The sequence below is a fragment of the Microcebus murinus genome, chromosome 9 (assembly GCF_040939455.1).
Source record: "Microcebus murinus isolate Inina chromosome 9, M.murinus_Inina_mat1.0, whole genome shotgun sequence".
Taxonomy (NCBI): Eukaryota; Metazoa; Chordata; class Mammalia; order Primates; family Cheirogaleidae; genus Microcebus; species Microcebus murinus.
Genome location: NC_134112.1, coordinates 89,964,874 through 89,987,516, shown reverse-complemented (window position 1 = coordinate 89,987,516; position 22,643 = coordinate 89,964,874). Strand labels below are relative to the sequence as shown.

At 45.5% G+C, this 22,643-nt stretch overlaps 1 protein-coding gene across 1 annotated transcript in view; it reads right to left on the bottom strand.

Moving 5' to 3' along the window:
- Positions 1-22,643, bottom strand: part of TBXAS1 (thromboxane A synthase 1) — a 160,628-nt gene that overhangs the window by 122,685 nt on the left and 15,300 nt on the right. The window contains exons 2-3 of the mRNA XM_012767996.3: positions 6,379-6,472; positions 3,446-3,498 (exon numbers count right to left, since the gene is read on the bottom strand). Of these exons, the coding sequence (XP_012623450.2) occupies positions 3,446-3,498; positions 6,379-6,472 (147 nt within the window). The remainder of the gene's footprint in view (positions 1-3,445; positions 3,499-6,378; positions 6,473-22,643) is intronic.

The following is a 22,643-nucleotide window of genomic DNA, read 5'->3' as shown; positions in this document are numbered from 1 at the left end:
AACGAGATAAAGGGAGCTTTGAAAGGGGTCCTTTAGGAGTTTCTAATGAGCTGAACTTAGGACGCTGTGCAAGTATTTATAATTAATAGTAATAGCGTCATAAAGGCTTGTCATCTACTGGATTACAAAGTCAATTACAAGTCAGAGGGGGCATAATCTCTATTCTGTTTTAATATTCAATCACCAATGTATGATGATTATGTTGATACTGTTCTTGTAGGGTTGGGGAAGGAATATAAATCCATCTTGGGGCTCATTCTCAGACGGAAGGAGATAACGAGTAGTCATTAATTGATGAAGGTTATCCAAAGCCACGAAGCCTTGCTTTCTTCGTGTGGTGTGGCCAGCGGTGCTGCTGCAGAATTCAGAAGAGCTTTTATCAAGGACCGCGAATAAAAGCCGCACAGGTGTCCACGCCAGCCCACCTGCTTCTCATTCAAGTTCAAAGAAGGCAGAGACAGCGTGTGTAGTCTTTGATTTCCACAGAGCCTGGCAAAACAGCCTACCTAATTAGACACTTGGTGAAGACATTTGGTTCTCATTGATGGTGGTGGTGGTGGTGGCAGTGGTGACATGGTGACAGTGGTGATAATAAACATTGATGTTGTCAACTCCTCTTGACAGAAACCTTCTCTAGCACTCTGTTCCCCGCAGCAATGAGTGGGAGAGGGAAAGAGGAGGGAGCTAATTCCCAGTTTCAGGCCCTGAACCCTGACTGATTTGCTAGATGACAACCAGATAAAAAGCGTAGTCATCACGTTTGGTTTTCGGGTCTACAGCAGCAAGGGGACCCTCCCTGCTCTCATTCCGTGCAGCCATGCAGGGGCCTGATGCATCTCTGTACAGCATCAACAGCATGTTTCATTAGTCAAACGATGACTCAATCTATTATTTCAATTTTTAGGAGGACCAAGCTGGGATCGATTATTTTTCCTAATAGCGAAAGTCATCTAAAAATTAATGTATTAATAATTTAAACCAAATCATTTCCTGAGAGTCTTTGTTGTGCGTGGACCAGAGTACATCTTTGACATTCGCAAATGGTGAAACTATTTTGCTAAAATGTAAGCAGTAAAAGATAACATTTAGAGTTAGAAAGGACCTTAGATTTAGACTAGTTTGGCCCTTTCATTGGTATTCCGCCACCCTACTGCCTCTAAAGCTAGGGGTGGACACATTTGAAAAGAAGGCAGCACTTTATGCTCATCTTTTTTTTTTTTCTAAAGGAGAAAAAGTTGATAGCTTTGTATGAAGAAATTATGCCATCACTTTTCTTTTTTTCCTTTTCACCAGGAGTAGGAACAAAGAGTGAAGATGATAGTGCAATTCTGATCTCTTCAACCTCATTTGAAATCATTCTCTATGATTTAGCTTTTCTTGAAATGAAAAGGATAAATTGCATTAACTTAGTTAAAGTTGGGGGGGAAAGTTGATTGGACATCCTGTTGTCAAGGAAACCAATTCTCTCCACCTCTCTCTCTCTCTCTCTCTCTCTCTCTTTCTGTCTCTCTCTCTCTCTCTCTCTCTCACACACACACACACACACACACACACACACACCAGTTAATACAGTGCCCTTTAAACTCATCTGACATTTTAAAATTATTTTAAAACACCCAAGGGTTCTACTCTGGAAATCCGTCCAAGAAGTACTCAAGGGAAGTAATTCCTAGAATTCAAACTCGGGCAGGACTTTTTCTGACTCCGGTGAAGCCACCATCATTCTGAGTCAGTGCTGTGTCTCAGAAACCCGGGACATGGTCTCCAAGCTCAGTGCCAAGTCAGCCGCAGAATGAGACCACTGGAAAGAGAGAGCTGGGATGGGAACTTTAAAAAAGCAATAGAACAGCATGAGAGTAAGAGAAAGGTAAACAATTCAATCCCTTGAGCCTTCATTGAGTGCCTATCATGCTTAAAGCAAGCTATGCACTGAAAAAAAAAAAAAAAAGTAAAAAGTAAGTGAAAGCCAAGTTGAAAGAGATCTTAGAGAGTGAGGCAGAGTTGCTTATTATTTAAGCATATGCTCTGCCACCCCCGCTGTCCATCAGCGGAGTACGCCTCCCTGCTCCATCGTGTCAGGCTTGCCCAAGTGACTTGCCTGGGCCTCACGGGGGCCACAGTGTACCTCCTGCCCTGGTTTCAGATTTGGTCATGCAACCTGGTTTGATTAATAGGGTGTGAGCTGAGATGATGCAGCAGAAATTTGAAATGTTCTTGCACCGTTGGGCTTGCTCTCTTGAGCCTTTGCCTTTACCACGGGAAGAATGTGCCAGGTGAGCCTGCTCTTCCAAGGAGAACAAGAGATGTGGGGTCCAGGTGCCCCAGGTAAGCCCCTCCCTCCTCAATAATAAATTGCTCTTTATGTCCCTGAGTTTCAGGGTAGTTTGTCATGCAGCGATGACAAACTAATACAGAGAGCGTCTAGCACAACACCTTAGTTTATTACTTTCTTAGGGCCACATAGCAAAACCAAAACATAGGTAGAAGAGCCTGGCCAAAGCCATAGGCCACAAAGAGAACAAGCCAATCCCTTTCAAAGATGGGCCCTGGGAGAACAGACATCAGGAATTCTTCAGACAGAATGGCTTGCAAACCACCCAAGTCCATTAGCATGGGCATTAGCAACACAAGAGAACTTCAATGCACCTAAAAAAGTTACCACTGCCTGGGGATCAAGAAAAAGCTACCAAAAACATCTCCCCGAGAAGCAGTTGTATGAAAACAGGCTAAAACGATGAGGACTCCGGTGGGGAAAGACTCGTGGAGAATCAGCACAGTTCAGGCCTGTTGCGCGTTGAGCAGAGTGAGTATCTGGACGCGGGTCTGTTCAGCAGACTCTGGGATTTTAGAATCAGAGGAGCACACCCTGAAGCATAAAGAGGGAAAATCCAGGAAAAGCAAAGGGAAGGGCTGCATTACTTCCCATGGCTGAGAACCAGGGTGACCATGTGTCCCAACACATCCGGGACAGGCTCGGTATACACCGTCCTGGGGTAATTATTCCTAGCACTTCCTTTCCCTTGCAGAAGGGGACTGGACTGGCTGAAGAATTCCGTGGTCGCACCACTGGCAGCTTTTCCCACGGGGTAGGAGCACACGGGGCCAAGCGCAGTTGAGATAAGTTCACGGGCAAAGATCGGGCAAGGCTGTTTGCGCTGTGAGGCATGGAGGGCCACCCTGCCCCGTGGTGGCACAGCGTGGGCACAGTGGTCGGAGGTGATAATGGCACCGGCTCAAGAGGGCGCTCTAACAGGGCGGCCTGGCGGCCCCCAGGGCAGCCCAGAGTCTTCTCTGCCTCGTCTGGACTGCACAGCACCCTCTTTGTGGGCCTCAAAACATAGGAACACACACGACAGCCCTATTCTTATCGCTACTTCCACATCAGTTCAGCATACAGAGAACGAAACACAGCATGTAGTTAGAGAAAACTCGAGCCGCTTCTTACCCACACACCGGTCCATACAGCCTGCGCAGCTCCAGCTGGCTCTCCCAGAAACCCTGCGGGACACACAGCACTGGGGTAAGAGGAAGATTAAGCAAAACTTCCATTATTCAAACTTATTTAGAAAAAAAATCTGGAAGAGCAAGAACACAATTACATAAACAATAAAAAAAAAAAAGAATTGAAGTTATATTGCTTTCAAGTACTTTGGAGTATTGGAATAAACAAATGGCTTTTTGAAAACTATTGCCAAGTAAAAGTCCCAGGCAGCTCTGCTTTAATGGACAGAAGGTCACGGGTACCTCAATTATTTGTGTATAATCCCTGCTAAAATATTTGGAAACGTTTGCCTTCTCAACTATGACATTTCCCTCTGAGATTTGGTTTATTTTATTATTATTACTTGGCCATGCCCCTTTTCACTGCCACTATATGTATAAACTTCCACTGACTCTATTTCAAATTATCACGAGTTCTGAATTATTATGATCTGTCAAGTTAAATTTTAATTAAAGTCAATATATTTTTGGCTGGGCACAGTGGCCCACGCCTGTAATGCTTGAACTCTGGGAGGCCAAGGTGGGAGGATCGCTTGAGCTCAGGAGTTCGAGACCAGCCGGAGCAAGAGTGAGATCCTGGACTCTACAAAAAATACAAAAATTAGCCAAGCGTGGTGGCGCATGCCTGGAGTCCCAGCTACTTGGGAAGCTGCAGCAGGAGGATTACTTGAGCCCAGGAGTTTGAGGCTGCAGTGAGTTATGATTGCACTGCTCGCTGTACTCTAGCCTGGGTGACAGAGCAAGATCCTGTCTCAAAAAAAAAAAAATCAATATATTTGAAACATAAGAACCTTAGAGTAAATTTATAGAGGACACATTTTATAACAGGAAAGGCGTATACCTAGAGATACATGTGGGAGAAGGAGGGGTAGAGGGTTGGAAAATGCTAGACCCATGTGCTGTAGGGACAGAGTTGTACAGGGGGAAGGGAGTGTGTGTGCCGGTGTACATGTGGGATCATGTGGGCAGAGGGTTGGAAGATGCTAGATTAATTACACGGTGGGAATGGAGTATACCTGGAAATACACAGGCATGAGTCAGGATGGAGGTGGGGTGTGGAAAATGCTAGATTTGTGTTGTGAGAATGGGGCGTGCGGGCAGATCCGTGAGGGGTGCAGTGAGGGCGAGGAGCTGGGGGTTAGAAGAGGTGGATGTCCACGTCCCATTCTCATTAGATCGACTGAACGTCGCAGTGTAAGCTTGCCATATACCAAGGAAAGCATATATGGATACAAAAATAGTCGCTGAAATTACCACGTTCTAGGAAGGACTTGGCAGGGTGTGTACATGCAGGATGATGAGCTGAAAAGGAACAAATGTGGAAACCGTCCGGAGGCAGGAGCCCTGTGCTCTCCTCACAGTGACAGTTACGCCGTTTTCCTCAAAACGTTAGTACCAACTTAATTACTCAACCAAACACCACTGATCGTTTCCCCCCAGAAATGTGTGAAATAAATATATTTTCTTTAAATTTCCTATCTGGTTTGTTGTTCCGTCTTGACACTTTCAAATTTCTTCACACTTGTTTCAAGGGTCTCACAGGAAGCCTCAGTGAGATATTAATAGTCGTGTGTGGGCTGAAAAGTTGTGCACGGCCCACCCCATTTAAAAACGCTAGGACGAGAGAGACAGCACAGCAAGTAGTGGGGAGAGGTGACGGACAGAGAAGGGGATAGAAAAGAGTGCAAAAGAATTGAGAAGGGAAGAAAACGGGCAGAAATAGCCAGCGACATTGTCTATCTCGTGCAAGCACCGGCCTTTCCGGAGGCAGGGATGGGGGAAATCCTAAAGAGATGGCGAAGAAATATTATCAAGATTAGCCCAAATTTAGTCCTTCCTGCCTTTGTCTGGCTTAGTGGCTTTCCACATGCAGCATCTGTCAGCTCTTGACAGGGGGTCTCTGGCAGAGTCCCCATGAGTTCGCAAAAGAAACCAAGGGCTTTCAGAGAAAACCCACATGAGAAAAAAATAACCTGAGAAGACAGAGTCCTGGGTCTGTCCCTACAAATGCCCGCTGACCGTTCCCACCGGCATGACACTCCGGCAAACCAAAGGCAACGTACTTAAAATAAAATACGCCTTCTCCCTGGAACTTTCATTTCGGTTAACCCATGGCCATTCTTCCTGTTACCCCAGCTCAGACTTAGACTCACATTTGATGCATTTTGCCTTGAATTCTCAACACCTGATCAGTCCCAAGAATTCTTAATTTTGCTTCCAACATCCGTCTCTCTTCACTCTCATCGCCCAACTCTGGGCCGAGCCCTAGAGTTGACACCTAGACTTCAGCCACAGCTGGATTCTACGGCCCGAATGTAGATTCTTCTCCCTTGCAGAGTAATCTTCCATGTCAGTGTCCCTGTTCTACTCAAAAATGCTAGCACACGCATAGTTCTTCACTCGCCTTTGCAGCCAGTGAGTAACCTGGCCACGTTGCTCGCACACACCCACATTCCCGCAGCTCCCAGACTGTCTGTGGCTTCTGCAGGACCCCCGTCTTCCGGAAGGTCCCCAGGGTGCATCCAGCCCTGCCAGGTCACCCTCTCCTCGGAAGTAGGACCACAGTTTCCCCCTATGCCACCCAATGTAGCGCTAGGGTACGTGTCGTCTGGTTTGTAGCCCGTTATTGGATGGCGCACTTGCGGGCACCGGGAACTTCTACTTCTTCCGCATTCTAGGGCTGAGCACATTGAGACAGTCCGGGTGAATGGGTGAGTGAATGGACGACAGGAATCTCTCATCACGTAAGAACGCCTGCAAGCAGAGGAAGACCCAGCCGAGGTGTGGGCGACCCGGACGAGAGCAATGCTTCTCGAAGAAGCCTGTACCGGGCTCTGCACATTTGATGGCGGAAGTCGGTGGGAAGGTAGCCCTTACCTGGCGGAAAAAGGTCAGGTTTCCAATAAAAGGAGAAGGCTTGGGATGTCTGATGCCCAACTTCTCCAGTCTTGAGAATGCCGACGTGGAGTACCTGGGGGGAAAGTAAATTTTATAAATGGAGAAATGAACGTCTGCGTTCTTGCTTTTGGCTCCTAGGAATCTGAATTATTGAGTTCTCTGGAAGTAAAAGCAGAATGACAGTTTGCAGTTAACACATCTGAGCACTGAAAATGCAGAGAGGCCTAGAGCTGAGTGACTAGCATGGGAGTTCAGCGAATGCCTCGTGATCGAGTGACAGGCTAGAGATCAAGGACCCTGAAACCCCAGAGTCCGGGAGATGCCTTACGGATGGTGTCACCTAACTGCCCCTCCCCCGCCTAGAGTTCCTGTTAAAAATCGTTTTCAAAAATGCATCTCTCTCCAGTTCACTTCCTTTGCCTCTAAATCGATCATGAGCCATTGCTCAGAAGGCAAGGCAAAAACTGACAGTTTGCTCCCTGTGCAAATCTGTGTATTTTCTTGGTCAACACTGACCCGCCCCCAAACACACACATAATTTGTCCCTCGTCACATTCCATGGCTTAAGTAGAGAAATATAAAAACACAGAGATGGAGGAAACACACCCTGTAGAGGAGACCCTATCACCTACTGCCTGTAAGTCTTTGTTTTCTCGGCCTGCAACCATACGGGAAGCATATTTTCTTAACCAGAAATCAGGAAGCGTGGTCGGACAGGTTTCTATGCCACTTTCCAGGAGAAAGCCGGCAGTCTGCGAAGTGCAGTGTGGCTGTCAAAACAGTGGAATTACTAGGGTATTTCGGCAGTTTATGGGAACAGAGGGATAACATAGTTAAAGTCAGAACTGGCTTAGGAAAACCCGGACATATGGCTCTGATCCCCAATGAGCAGCCAATTAGGTCAAAAGTTCAGTTAGTTTAAAAAAATGAATGAGTCAAACTGGGTGTTTAGCAACACGCAGAGATCAGCCAGATCACAATTTGGGGGCAAGGAAAAACACAGAGACTGTCACTGCAATCTGGCTTCCTAGGAATAGGGTAACTCAGGAAAACATTGCTGTGAGAGGCACTCGCTTATTAGAAAGATGGAGTTTTGCTATATTCTTTAACCATTCCCTTTCCCACCTGAAGTCCAATAAGAAGCACTCAAAATAAGAACATTGTAGCAAATACTCAGATATTCAGGGAAAAGACAGCACAATTTAACTACTGGTTTGCATTATTCTGAGCAATGGGTCTATTTTTAAAATGATCCCAAGGGAGAAGCAAGAAAAGGAAGGTAGGTTCTCCCCACAGCTCTCCCAAGATTTCCACCGTGTGGATGCATCATTAGGTTTTCGTGAATTCCCAGAACATCGCATTTACATCCACATTCAAGTGTAATTACCAACCACACTCAAGAGCCGTGTGTGAATGCCACAGATTAGTCATGCCAACGTTCCTCTTCATTAGTGGGTGTCCCAAAGGTTGACAGAGCAGTTTACAAAACTTATTCTTTCAAGTAGACTGTGATGTTTTAAATAATTCCCCTTACACCTAAGGGGAAAGACCCAAAAAGACCCACCAGCCCACTGAACACTTTCTTTAACATCCTTGAATCGGGTGTCTGTGTTCCTTTCATCATCAGTTTCTGTGAATTATTTTCTAAATGTAATCTCTAATGGGCAGAAAGAAATATGTAGATCTTGGACCACGTAATTGCATCTTAATTTTGTAATTAGATGTCTTGATTGTCTAAAGGACAAGAAGTCTGTGCCTAATTACGCATGCTAATTATTATGCAAGTCCATGCCCTAATTATGTAACTCCACTTATGAAAATACTGCTCGTGTGTTTCTGCACAAAATTCAGACATTTTCAAGCATATGGCACCAGCAGAGAGTGTCCTGGACACGCCACAAACTTCACTTTGCCACCTGGACTCAAGTAGAGAACTTGAGCATCTTCAGCTAGAAACTGGCCAGATATTGCCGTCAGTAACTAGAGTCACTGTGCCCAAGTCTTCAGGGAGAGGTCACCACCGCTAGCTGTATGGGCAAAATTGCAAAGTGGGTTCCGTTTTTCTCCCTCGCACAACCTTCTCTGCACCCTTGTTTCACGTTCTCTGGTCCCAGCGTCCCCAGGCCGCCCTCCGACTGCCTCCATTGACTCTTAACCCAAAACCCACGGACCCCCATGCATAATGGATTGAATTGTGCCACCCAAAAAAAGAGAAGTTGAAGGCTTAATTTCCAGGACTTCAGAATGTGACCACATTTGGAAATAGGATCATTGCAAATGTAGTTAGTTAAGATGAGGTCACACCAAAGTAGAGTGGACCCCTGACTCGATATGACAGGTGTCCTCATAAGACGACAGAGGCACGTGGGGAGGGTGCCCAGTGGCTGTGAAGGCAGCGATTGGAGTGACGTGGCTGCAAGCCAGGGTAAGTCCGAGACCATCTGCAAGGCTCTAGAAGCTGGAATTGGCAAGGCAGGACTCTCCCCCACGGGTTTCAGAGGGAGCGTGGTCCACTCACGCCTCAGCTGTAGGCCTCTGACTTCTAGAACTCTGAGACAATGAACCTCTGGTGTCTTAAGTCACCCAGTTTGTGGTTCTTTGATATGGCAGATCTAGGAAAGTGATACCTCAGGGATGCCTATGACTATTAGAGAGTCACTGAAAAGATTGTTTCAATTTTTTAAATAATCCTGTTACTTTAAAAATGGTCATGGTGAAAGAAATGTCTCTTTTATGTCCAATTGTGTCATTAAATCCTGTGCCATCCAAAAAAGTGCAGGTGGCCTGCGCTGCGGCTGCGTCAGGCAGGTAATATTAATATGCAATCATCACATAATCACCATGTTGTGATATTTAGAACAGCTTTCCTTTGACGGGAATTAATGCAAATGTATCCCACAATTATGATTATGGACATCTGTCATTGTTTACATTAAGGATACTCAAGTTGGAAAATGCCAACGGAAAGGATATATGGTTTCAGATAGCGTCCTTCAGTTTTATTTTCACAAGTAAAGCAGTCATTACATGCTACAGGACACGAATCCTGCAGTGCCGGTGGGACAACTTCCACTGTCCATTCTCAAAGTAAATTGGACCATACGGATCATTTTCAAAATAAGGTTCAATTTTTAAAGGCCAGAAAGTTCCCAGTATTTCATTTTCCTCAAGACAAATGCCCTTTCTTGGTGGAGTCAACATGGGTGTTTAGCCCATTGTTTAGCCAAAGAAGAAATCACGATCATTTGGGGGATATTTTGATGAAGTATGTGTTAAAGAGATGGTCAAACAGATTGAGATTTGGAGCTAAAGAAGAAAATAGTCAAATGATAGCCCGCCCTCCAGGCTGCCCCTCTCTGCGTAGCATAGCAGCCAGCTCCATGGCTCATTCCTCCGTCCTCACTGTCACTGTCAAAGAACTCCTACTTGGTGAGCTGCTTTTGGAAATTTCCAGAGGCTGCTAATGTCTTTGAAATGGTAAAAGATTCCTTTACTTCTCCTGGATAAAAAATGTGATGCTCTAAGAACAGGTGAAGCCCAGGGGTGCCAGGTAACCCACCTGTCCTGCTTTTTGGAGAAGAGAAGTCTTTTGTCATGGTTACTGCATGCTTTCAACACACGTGGCTCTCATCAGCTTTGCCAGCGATTTCATAAAAAGTCGTGGCCATGCTGGAAGCTTTCTTCGAAACAAGGCCTTAAATTGTTGCTTTTTCAAAAGGTTTTGTTAAGAAACGGGAACAGAACATGAGGTTTGCTGAAGACACATCTTGAAGTGCTTAGCAGAAATTTGGGCTAAAAGGCTAGAACTGTGAGGGAGAAAGCCTATTCTCTTTTCTTCTACTGTAATTCTCTATAGCTTTTTTTCTAGCGCAGGCAACAGAGGGAGACTTTAAAAAAAAAAAATCAGAGAAAATGGTGTCATCATAACTCACAGCAACCTCAAACTCCTGGGCTCAAGTGATCCTCCTGCCTGAGCCTCCCAAGTAGCTGAGACTACAGGCATGTGCCACCACACCTGGCTAATTTTTCTATTTTTTTTTTTTTTAGTAGAGATGGGGTCTCACTTTTGCTCAGGCTCAAGCAATTCCTGGCCTCAAGTAATCCTCCTGCCTCAGCCTCCCAGAGTGCTGGGATTACAGGTGTGAGCCACCACGCCCAGCTCCTCTGTGTATTTTTTATATGTTTTTGTATTTTTTATATGTTTGAGATCACATTCTCTGTTTTTCTATTTCTCCATATTTTTACTTTTTTCATTTAACATAAGGAAAATATCTCCATGTTATTATCTATGAATATTATTTTATGGCTGTATAATATTCCTCTTATCACATCACAATTTACTAAACTATTCATATTATCAAATATTTGGGAGTATATTCAATTTTTTAACAAATTTAAGTTATGCTACTACAATAAACATTTCTGTGCATCAGTGTTTTCCAGAACTTTGTGCTGATTTTCTAGACCTGAAATCCACGAGTCAGTGGTTTTAAACATTGGTACACAATGCCAAATTGCCTTCCAGAAAATTTGTCCCAGCGAGTCCCACTGGCAGTATATCCATTTCACCAAATACCCTAATAAATATTTTTCCTACTTTGGTATCAGTGCATCTTGATGTCTGCCTTTCTTTCCTTACTAGAGAGAGAGAACACTTTTTGTCATCCTTTCTTCTCCAATTTCAGAAATATTTCCCAATTTAGAAATTATGTCCTTCCTTCCTTCCTTTCTTTTTTCTTTCTCTCTCCCTCTCATTCCCACCCCGGTTTATCTAGGTGGCAGGCAGAGTTGTGCTACACCAACTGATTAAACAATTAGTTGGAAAATGAGCAAGCACTGACAGGCAGCTGCGAGCTGACTTACGCACACATTTGAACATGAAGAGGAAGATCGGTGATGAATTCTAGCAGTTTTCATTCACTTAGAAAATAACAAACTGCAACCTCGTTAGTTGGCTTTAAATTCCATTCCCTTCTCCATCCCTGCCCCATTCCCCCCCACACCCCTACAAGAGAAAGCGTAAGACAGAGGTTGCTCCAGTCGTGCCTCAAGCCAGGTATTTCTTGGAGCAAATAGTGAAATACAGAGTTTACTACATGTGGCAGCTTCTCACTTTCCCTTTTAGCACCGTGTGTCTGTCTGGGCGCCCTCGTGCTCACCATCAGCCCTCTCCGTGCCCTCAGACCCCGCGCTCAGCTTGCCCTCGGGCCTGGAAACCTCCTGGTGCCCACTTACTCATGTGTCAGTGGTAGCTAGGCAATCTCCTAAGATACAACCTGCAAACGAGAACGTTCATTTACTAATTTATAATGGTGGGTATTTTTTTCCCAGGAATAAGAATCTGACATCTCCTACTCAGAGCATCTCCTTTGCAGGTACTGGAGAAGCCAGATCAATGATCAGAGGGTATGTGGAGCCATTCTGCAATGAGAGGTGGCTCATCAGAATAGGTGTCTCAGTGGGACCCTGACAAATTAGCCTGCCCTGCAGCCAGGTACATCCCTCTAAGGGGTTGGCAAAGAGGCAGTGTGCTTGGGCCACCCACTTCCCTGCTGGTCTATAATCACACCTGTCACACACCTTAGTAGCTAGCAGAGGTGCTTGGGTCTAATCCCACCCATTTGTCTAGATTTTGCCAATGCCTCACTATTTTAATCATCATAACTCTAAAGTATGTTTTTATATCTTACTTTCTCATATGAATTTTAGAATTAATCAAGTTTGATGAAGAGATACTATTGGATTTTTCTTGGAATTACATTAATTATAAATTTAATTTAGAACATATCAACATTATGATACCATTAACTCTTCTCATCTATGAATGTGTTATATCTCTTCATTGATTCCATTCTCTCTGTCCTGCAGTAACATTTCGCACTTTTATGCACAGAAGAGAATCCTTTTGCCATTTACACATATTTGTTATGGGCACTGCTCATGTATAGGAGCACCATTTTTCTTAATGCCAACCTTGTAATGAATGATCCTTCTAAACTTTCTTATTAGTTCTACCGGTTACATATGGAATCTCTTTGGTTTCCTGTGTTAAAAATTATATTTTATGCAAATAATGTCAGTTGGTTCTCTTTCTTTCTAATCCTTTCGCCCCCCTTTTCATTTTCTTTTCTTATTACATTGACTGAGAGCTCTAATACAATGTCAAAAGGAAGCAGTGAGAGTGAGCATCCTTTTCCTATTCCTGACTCTACAGGAATACATCTGATGTTTTAAAATTAAGTGTGAGGTTTTACTGTACATTTTGATAAATATTCTTTATTGGGTTAAGGACATTTCCTTCTATTCCTAGTTTGCTTGGAAAAGTTTTTCTTGATTAGTCCTGCTGTAGATTTGTCTATTTTATTAATCTTTTCAAAACACCAACTTTTTCTTTTGTTGATCATTTTTAATGTTTTGCTGTTCTCTGTTTCATTAATTTATGTTCATGTGTTGATTACAGTCTTCCTTCTGTTTTCTTCAGTTTTACTCTTTGTTCTTTGTTGCTTTATTTCAGCTTCTTAAGTTAATGACTTAGCTCATTTATTTTTAATGAATGCATTTAAGGCTATAAATCTTCCTCTGAGTACTTCTTTAACTGTATCTCACACAATTTGAAATGTAGTATTTTCATCACCTGATAGTTACATTCTAATAGGAAACTTCTTTTTTTTTTTTTTTTTTGAGACAGAGTCTTGCTCTGTTGCCCGGGCTACAGTGTCATGGCATCAGCCTAGCTCACAGCAACCTCAGATTCCTGGGCTCAAGAAATCCTCCTGCCTCAGCCTCCCGAGTAGCTGGGACTACAGTCATGTGCTACCATGCCCGGCTAATTTTTTCTATATATTTTTAGTTGTCCAGCTAATTTCTTTCTATTTTTTTAGTAGAGACAGAGTCTTGCTCTTGATCAGGCTGGTCTCAAACTCCTGAGCTCAAACAATCCACCCACCTCTGCCTCCTAGAGTGCTAGGATTATAGGCGTGAGCCATCGCTCCCAGCCCTAATAAGGAAACTTCTGAATATAAATGTGTCACAATATGCATACAAACAAGACACACGGGAGTGGTCACTTAGGTAGGAGGAGTGATGTTCTGGAAACAAAGAGAAGAGGGTGTTTGGGGAAGGAGGAAGCATTCATTTACCTCAAAATGCTACTGAGGATGCTAATAAATATGTCATCAGAAGGACAGATATTTGGGGGTTGCAAGATCTTATACATAATATTTAATGAGTAACAGTCATTATGATTTGTCACCAAAGGCCCAGAAAAAGGGACTGCTTATAATCTTTACTCCTTTAGAAAAAAAAAAAAATAGAGGACCACTGAATACATACATAAATATCTGGGTGATGTGAGGTTTTTTCCCCGAAGACACAGTCATTGTAGTCATTAGCCAGACACCAACTTTGTCAAAACACAAGAAAAAATTCATTATACATTTATACAGGCATATGACAATCATTACTATTATTGTAATTTGTAATAGTTTCTAGTGTTTTCCACATGCCAGGCACTATGCTAAGTGCTTTTTATACACTGCCTTGTATGAACCCTCCAACAATCATACGAAGGTAGAAATGAATATTATTCTCCTATTACTGATTAGTAAATCAAAGCTTCAAGAGGTTAAACAGTGTGCCCACGGCGACAGTGCCGCCGAGTGATTGAGTGAGAGTTGAAGCCAGGTCAGCCACATTTCGGACCGGCTATTCACTCACTCCACTAACCTGTCCCTCCCTGCCCTCTAGGCCAGGACACTGAGGATAAGCCACCACCCGAGAACATGCAGAGAATATCTGAGCACACAGGCAGGTTGCTTAGAAACCACAGGTATAATAATAAGAGATCGTAATGAACTGATGATCGTGATGAGAGACAGGGAGAGGGGAGGGAGTCCTTACCCATCTAAAGCCAGTCCCTTGTTCACCTCTCACTAGCCTCAGTTATTTCTTTCTTTCTGGTGCATTGATTTCCCCCTTTCTGCTGGATGATTCCTATCGGTATAGAAATATATTCTAGTGTCTTCCATCTTAAAGGAAAAAAACAAACTCCTTTGATTCCAGCCATTGCTTTATTTGCCCTCTGTCCTTCCCAATAAGATTCCTTGAAAGCATTACCTAGACTTGTTCTCTCCCCTCTGCACCCATTCCAACTAAGCTTCCGCACCCACAGCTTCACTGGGACTGCCCTTGTTCAAGATCCTCGGTGATTTTGACCTTGTCAATACCATGATTTCTTGCCAGCCTTTTTACTTGACCTCTCAGTAGCATTTTGATTTAAATGAATGCTTCCTCCTTCCCCAAACACCCTCTTCTCTTTGTTTCCATAACATCACCACTCCTCCTACCTAAGGGACCACTCCCGTGTGTCTTTGCTGGTTCCTTTCCTTCTCTCTGTCCCAGCGCTGTGAATGCCATCCATGAGTCAATAATTCTACATTTTTATCTCTAGCTCCCTTCTCTCCACTGAGCTCCAGTCATCATCTGACTTCCAAATTGGTCGCACGCACTCTTTGAAAGTCTATTGGGCGTTTTAAACTTAACATATCTAAATCTGACTTCGATTTTCCCTCTAAATCGGTTGCCCCTCAGTCACCTGTAGGTCATCGTTGCAGCCACAATCCACCAACTGCTTGAGCCAGAAACCTCTGAGACGCAGTAGACGATGCAATTGTTTAGGACATGACTGCCCCTCGCAGTGTGATGACCGGAAGCAGAGACTGGAGTGGCACGGCCTGAAACCCAGGAGGCAAGGAACAGACACTCGCCTGGAGGCTCCAGAGGGAACCAGCCCTGCCAACACCTTAACTTTAGATCAGTGAGATTGATACCTGGACAATTTGATCAATCAAGTAATAATTGCAATGGATCAAAACACATCAAATATAGGTGAGTCCATGAGTTGATAATGATACAATGATAGGTGTCACCAGTGTAAGATGTTAAACTTATGTGTGACACTTCAGCCACATGAAGCCTATTCAAAAACAAATGGATTTTGAAACGTGTTAATGGAATCCTTTGTCATCAGAATTGTTTTAAATGTACAGTGTGTGCCTTACATACAAGATCAGCATAGTGAATCTGGCCAGAAGTTGAAGGTATTTTTTTAAGTAAACTCATCTTTCCCACTAGTATGAGTTTCCTATTGCTGCTGTAATAAATACCCACAAACTTAGTGGTTTGAAACAACCCAAATTTGTTGTCTCTACAGTTCTGGAAGCCAGAAGTTCAAAATCGGTCTCACTGGTCTAGAGTCAGGGTGTTGGCAGGGTTGCTTCCTTCCGGAGGCCCCGGGGTAGTGTCCATTCCTTTTCTCGTTGGCTTATGGCCACAACGGTCGAACCTCTGCTTCCAGTCATCTTTTCACACTCCCACTGCTCCTGCGTTTCTTTTATAAAGACCCTCACAATCACATTTAGGGCCCACCCAAATAATCCAGAACGCTCTCCCTTTCTCAAGTTCCTTAGATCAATCACATCTTCTAACTCGATTTTGTCCTATGAAGTGGCATTCACGGGCTCCAGGGATTAGCACGCGGGCATCTTTGCGGGCCATTATTCAGCTACCGCATCAACTTCTGTTGCGCATAGATCCTGATTTTATTTTGGAGCGTGCCTGGAAAGGAGCAGTGTCCAGGGCAGGCACTGTGAGTTGGCTTGGGCTTCCTGTGTGGACAGAACTGGACGGTGTCGCTGCCGGGGAGGAGGCCAGCCTGGCGCTCACAGGGCACTCGGCCCCTGCTGCGGGCAGTGCAGGCCGGGGCAGCCCTGCCACCTGAACAGCCAAGGAGGTAAGTATTGCAAAGAAAATATTGCAATTTTAAAAAATAAGTCATGTAGTTGATGGTCATTGTAGTGCAGAGTTAACTTTTATCCTAACTTTTCAAGGCAGAAAAGTCAATTGAGTCAGTAAGTGTCAATCAGCATTGAGACTTTAATCTTCTAAATTCAGTTATTTGTATAGCACATGTAGAATTTTTGCCTCGTTGGCAAATCCCCTGTATTATTACTTATGTCCCAATTTCTTTTAAGTAAACTGAAATGTATTCCCTTTAAAAGCGCTCTTTATGTCACGACCATAAGTGAAAATCAGTAGTATCATGTCCATAAATTAAAAGCTAATAGTAAAAATAACACTTTCTAACAAAAGATTTTTAAGTCTGTGTACCCCCCCCCCCCAAAATGATCTCACCCATCATCCACGGTCCAAGGGCCACTGCTGGGAAGACAAGACTCACAGGGTGACCCACGCAAGGCCACCATTGAAATGTGGTTGGTCTAGGTTGCTCTGGCTCAGCTGACTGTTTAATACCATGGCCAGAGAGTGAGGAAGGAAATCCCAGTCCTTTCTCAGAGTACAAGTGGAGAATTAGAACAAATGAGTCTTACTGTCCTTTATTTCGTTTCTTAGCACTAAAGAGAGCTGGTCGGCATTTGACATTGGATTTATCCCCAACTGTGACAGTAGTTTACCTTCTGGAAGGGGAAGCATCCTAGAAATAAGTCCTTTATCACTTTTGAGGCTAATGTTAAGCAGCATAACGTAAATGAAGAGGATCACTGGGTGGGCAGGTGTTCACTGCACGTCTCCTACACGCCAAGCGCGGTGCTGGGTGCCCGGATGCTGCAGGGACCACGACTGACACGCCCCCACTCCACAGCACTGAACTTACAGCCTCATGGACCATACAGACATCCCTGGGCTAACGACAAACAGTTAATTAAGCATTTACGTTATGACCCTTGCAGCCGGGAAGCATCACCTGCCAGAGGCTCGTGAAATATTAATATATGCTTCGTATTTTGACCACTCTTCTGTCTAACTCTTGGATATTTATTGAGCCTAAAAAAGGTGCTAACTGGTCGCCATGCTTATTATTTCCACCCAAAGCTAGTTAAAAATAAAGACAAACAAAGAAAACCAGGGCCCTCCAAGAAGGACCAATCCCCAGAAAATCATTAAACTGAAAACAGGGTGTCACAATAAACAAGAGCCACACCATGGCGAAGAAAGGGATGGCTTACCTGGGGGCCACAGGGAAGAGAGGGCATTGGGGGTTCACATGTGGGAGGAAGCGCTGCACAGAAACTGCCTTAAAATGGAGTGTGCTCCACTATCTCAGCTGTGCTGTCAAATGCCCATCTCGCTCCAAGAAAATCCAGCCCAGCCTCTCCCAGTATCCGTGGAGAGTGTCTTGCCCTTCTGTCCCAGCAAGAAAGAAAGGAGAAGAATGATGACAGCACAGCAAACAGTGGTCTCACAATACGAATGCACATGCAACCTAGGTTTCTATCGTAAAAATGGAACAAAGCAATGGAATTATGTCATAAGATCACTGGAGTGGCTGACACGTATGAAATACTTCGGTGGTGGTTTTGTCTGCTTTAAGTATTGGCTATTTGAATTCAACTAGACTGAGTCCCTCCATCTTCCAGCAGAAAAGCCAATGGCATATATACACACAGCATAAAACCTTCCCCTAGTGTGGAGAGGAAAAAAAAAGAGTAATGGCTTAATGATATGTCTAAATAAAAATATATTTAAAGGTAAGCTTGTATGTTTGTATATTTTCAAATATCAAACGCTGCCTCTGGTATCTGGCCTTGAGCTCCTTCTGTGTCAGGGGACAGTGAGCCCAGATGGAGTGCCCCACGGGACCACAGAACAGCCTCCGCCTCATGCTGCTTGCTCCTGGAGCTGAGGCATTTGGCCCTGAAGGAGGACGTTTGCTACCATGAACTCATGTTCCCCCAACGCTGAGTTCTGTGGCCTGCCCACGAGAGTGCCACGTCAACAGTCACTGGCAGGTTCTTGGTGACACAAGTCACCCCGGCTGCATTCTGTAGAGGTGGAAAAATAACTGTCACCCCAGCTCATCAGGAGCATTGCCACAAAACATTTGAAAGGACTCCTGTGCCTCAGCTGGTAGAACAAGTAGAGGTTGAAGCCACAACCCCGAGTTCATTTGTTTCTCTGCCTGCCAGTTGGCAGACTGGGCCTCGCTGATAACTGTGCTCTCGGGGTAATGGTTTGTTTAAGTAATTGATGGTGTTGTCCTCACTGGGGGATCTTAGCACATCAAACGATGTTGAGAAAGCCAAAATTCACCTGGAGTCTGAATTAACCACTTTATCAAGCACAACAAAGGCTCTCTTGCTTTGCTAATAATCCCAGATGAGGTAGCAACTCTCAGTTAAATAAGGAAACTGTGGTGCCTTTAATTAATGCTTCAAAGAGCTCAGACTCCCTTTTTTACTTGCTTCATTTTTATGAAAATGGGGAGAAATGCAAAGCAGAGCAGGTATTTTCCAGCCTTTTCAAGTTCAGGCAGGGCAAGACCTGGCTTCACTACAGTTTATAGAAAAGGATCTGGGGGCTTTAGTTGACCACAAGGTCAGCATGTTGTTGCCTGGGTCAGAGGACCTTAGTCCCAGGGTATAGCGCCAAATGCCACCCTGTGGCCTTAGCACTTCCCCTGTTCCCGATTGTCTTCTGGGCACCCTGCGTTGCCCCCAGCACTACTGAGTTAGCCTTTCTGGGAAGCAGCTCAGAAGCTGCCACCCTCCAGCCTCTCCCCAGCTGGCTTTCTGATGCCAAATTGTCCTCATGAAGCCCCCGTCACTAGGCAGCTCAAGCCCCCTCTTGCCTTTCTCCTCACCCCTACCTCCACCTCCCAGAGCCACAGGCCAGCCCGTGCCCCCTGCCTGGCACCCAGTCACACCGCAGGCCGCAGTGCAAGACCGTCTGGCCACGCCGGAGGCCGGCCGGGTCCTGCGTGTCCACGGGGGGAAGGTTGACCACGTTGCTGCGCTGGTCTGAGCCTGGCTGCACAGCCATCTTTACAAGGACATTGACACCTGTCCTAGTTCTTTTTCGGTTGCTTATGACAGAATGCCTGAAACTGGGTAAATTATGAAGGAAAGGAATTTCTTTCTGTTACGGAGGCTGAGTTGCCCAAGGTCGAGGGGCGACATCTGGTAAGTGCCTTCTTGCGGGCGGGGACTCTCTGCAGAGGCCATTCCCCAGGACAGAGGGACAGAGCCCTCAGGACCTCGTCATCTCTTAAAGGCCCCAACTCTCAACACAGCCACATTGGGGATGAAATTTCAACATGAGTTTTGGAGGGGACAAAACTTCATATCGTAGCAGCACCCCAAGGCCACTTAGGAGCTAATGAGCAGAATGGGGAGGGGTGACAGCTGCTTAATTCAGCTCAGCGACACTTACGGAGTGTGGACACCACACAAAGGATGTCTGAATAAGATACACCCAGCCTCAGAGAGCTTATCCTGTGAAAACACATGTGGCAACCAGGCTTTCCCATGGACTTGGGGCAGCCGAGATAGCTAACTGCCTTCCGAGTACTTCTTATCTTGTCTAGTAACCCCATGGCTTCTAAATCGGTCACCAATTAGAAACCTCAGTGCCATCTTTGGCTTTTTCCTTTAATCATCATGCAATCAATCACCAAGTACCATCAGTTCTGCCTCTCAAACTTCTCTTGAGTGAGTTCTTCGCCCTTGCCCCTGACTGACACGGCCCCATTCCAGGCCATCATTGTCTGTCCCTTGGGCATGGACCCTTCAATGGAGTCCTGAATGGACCTCCCAGCCTCCAGTGTCTCCCCTCATCTGCCACTCAGCCCCTCAACTAGTGCCAGAAGAATCTTGCTAGTGTGCAAATCTGACCATGTTGTGCCCTGTTCAGAATTCTTTACTGGCTCCTTGTCACTTTCAGACCAAGCACTAACCTCCTTTATTTGGCACATGGGACCTTTGATGATCTGGCCCCAACATGATTCCCAGCCATGCTGTAAGTGGTCTCTGCCCTGATTTAGGCTCTGGCAATCTTGCGTGACCTGCATGTTCCTAGTTATGCCACATTGCTTCACTCTTGGGGCTTTTGTCCAGACTCTTCTCCCGGGCCAGGACTCAGGTGAGGCAAGTGAGGCATGTAGGACACAAGATTTAAGGAACCCCTCACTCTTGGGACTGTGCAAGTGCCAGCCCTGCTCCTACACAACCCCAAGAACAAGGGCTCCCTTAAATGTCGCACCCCAGGTCCCTGCTTCCCTCACCAGGTCCCAGCCCGCTCTCCTCGCTTTGGTGTCTCCACCCTCTTTCTCCCCCTGACAGTCCTGGTCACTCTTCAGCTCTTGCTCAAGGGCTGCCCCCTCTAAGAGCCCACTCGGACTGCCCCGGGCACACAGACATGCTTTCCTCGGCCACTCGGAGCGTCCCTCACTCCCCTGCCAAGCAGGGCTTCCAGCGGGACAGCACAGGGCGCTGTTTGTAGGGACATAATCCTGCCCAAGCTCATTATTTACTGGACCTGATTCTGTTTCCATCGTGTGGGCTTAGTCATCTGCAGTTAATCCTTTGTTTTTATGAAGCCCTTAAAGAACCCTTGAGACATTTTTGTGAAAGAGGGGCATCTGCCTCGGGTGAACCCCAACACACAATTGAATTAGAGCCCAGAGGGGGCAGCCCTGGCTGCTCCTGCCTCTGTGTCCTGTGTAACGAAAGGGAACAGTTACAGAATGTTTCCCGTGGGCCACGAGCTATTCTCAGTGCTTCCCACAGATGAACTCATTTATTCCTCCCCATGCTCCGTGAGGGATGTGCTGTTATTATCATCTTCATGTTGTGGATGGGAAAACTAAGACGCAGAGAGGTTAAGTAACTGGCCCAGCGTCACACAGCTAGTAAGTAGCAGAGCTGAGACTTGAACTCGGGAGCGCTGCCTCTAGAGACCCTGCTCTTCACTCCCTATTGTCTTTCATTTTGCGTTTGCAGAGCAGCAAACTGGCTGGAATCCAACCTGACTGTAAGACAGGGACGTGGAAAGCCCCCATTTTATTCACCTCTATGGGTTAAGGATTCTAAGGGCCCTGTGAAGAGGCAGATGGCATTTACAGGACTCCATTATCCCCAGGGTTCAAATCAATTGATCAGATTAGCCACTAAGTCAGCAGGGATCCAAGACTCCAAATAAGGTCAGATAAATGTGAAGATCTGGCCGGGGCAGAGTAGAGGGTTTCTTTGGCCAATTGAATTTAGATATCTCTGAGTAGCCAAGGCTGGTGCACGGGGCGCTGGGTTCTTGTAGCAAATGCATGAAATGATTCTAAGTCCTTTTGTATCTGGCTGAGTAGGTATTCAAAGAATAGTTGCCAATTGGATTTGAAGTTATGTCTTCATAAACCCAGCCAATATTTCTGTCTTTCTATTGCACTGTGACCTGCCCAACAGCCTGGGAAAGGCCTGGGAAACCCAATTCTGACTCCCAGCTTGACAGGCAGCTGAAGAGCTCGGGCAACTCAAAGTAACAAAAGAATATTGTGTTTCAAACAGTATTTATAATCCCATGACATCATGTTTGTAATCCAGATATTTGCCTTGACTTAATTCTTAGCAAGTTTACCCATTTGTCTTTGATCATCTCTTAGCTACGATGATCAAATGTGGGTCCGACTGGAAATTGTATAAAACAAGGTCAAAAGGCCATAGCTCTGGCCAGGCGCGGTGGCTCACGCCTGTAATCCTAGCACTCTGGGAGGCCGAGGCGGGCGGATTGCTCGAGGTCAGGAGTTCAAAACCAGCCTGAGCAAGAGTGAGACCCTGTCTCTACTATAAATAGAAAGAAATTCATTGGCCAACTAATATATATATATATAATTAGCCAGGCATGGTGGCGCATGCCTGTAGTCCCAGCTACTCGGGAGGCTGAGGCAGGAGGATCGCTTGAGCCCAGGAGTTTGAGGTTGCTGTGAGCTAGGCTGACGCCACGGCACTCACTCTAGCCTGGGCAACAAAGCAAGACTGTCTCAAAAAATAAAAATTAAATTAAATTTTAAAAAAAGGCCGTAGCTCCAGTCTGAGGTCACCGAGGCTGGGTGCTCAGTACTCAGCCATGCAGGTGATTCCTGCTCTCACCCCTCGGGGCTCCAGACCAGAGCCACAGGCTCGGACCCACAGAACCCTTCTTCTGCCCCCTCCCCAGGACCCACCCTGCTGAGTTTGGCCCCTTGCCTGCCCTGCACCTTGTAACCTGTTATTACAGTCCCTCGTCCTAGTCCTGGCTCTTCAGCTGTATTAATGGCCCACTGCTGTGTAACAAATCACCCCCAAACCTAAGTGACTTAAAACCACAAACATTTATCATATCACGGTTTCTGGGGGTCAGGAATCTGGGGCCAGATTAGCTGGGTGGTTTTGGCTCAGGGTCTTCCAGAAAGTTACAGT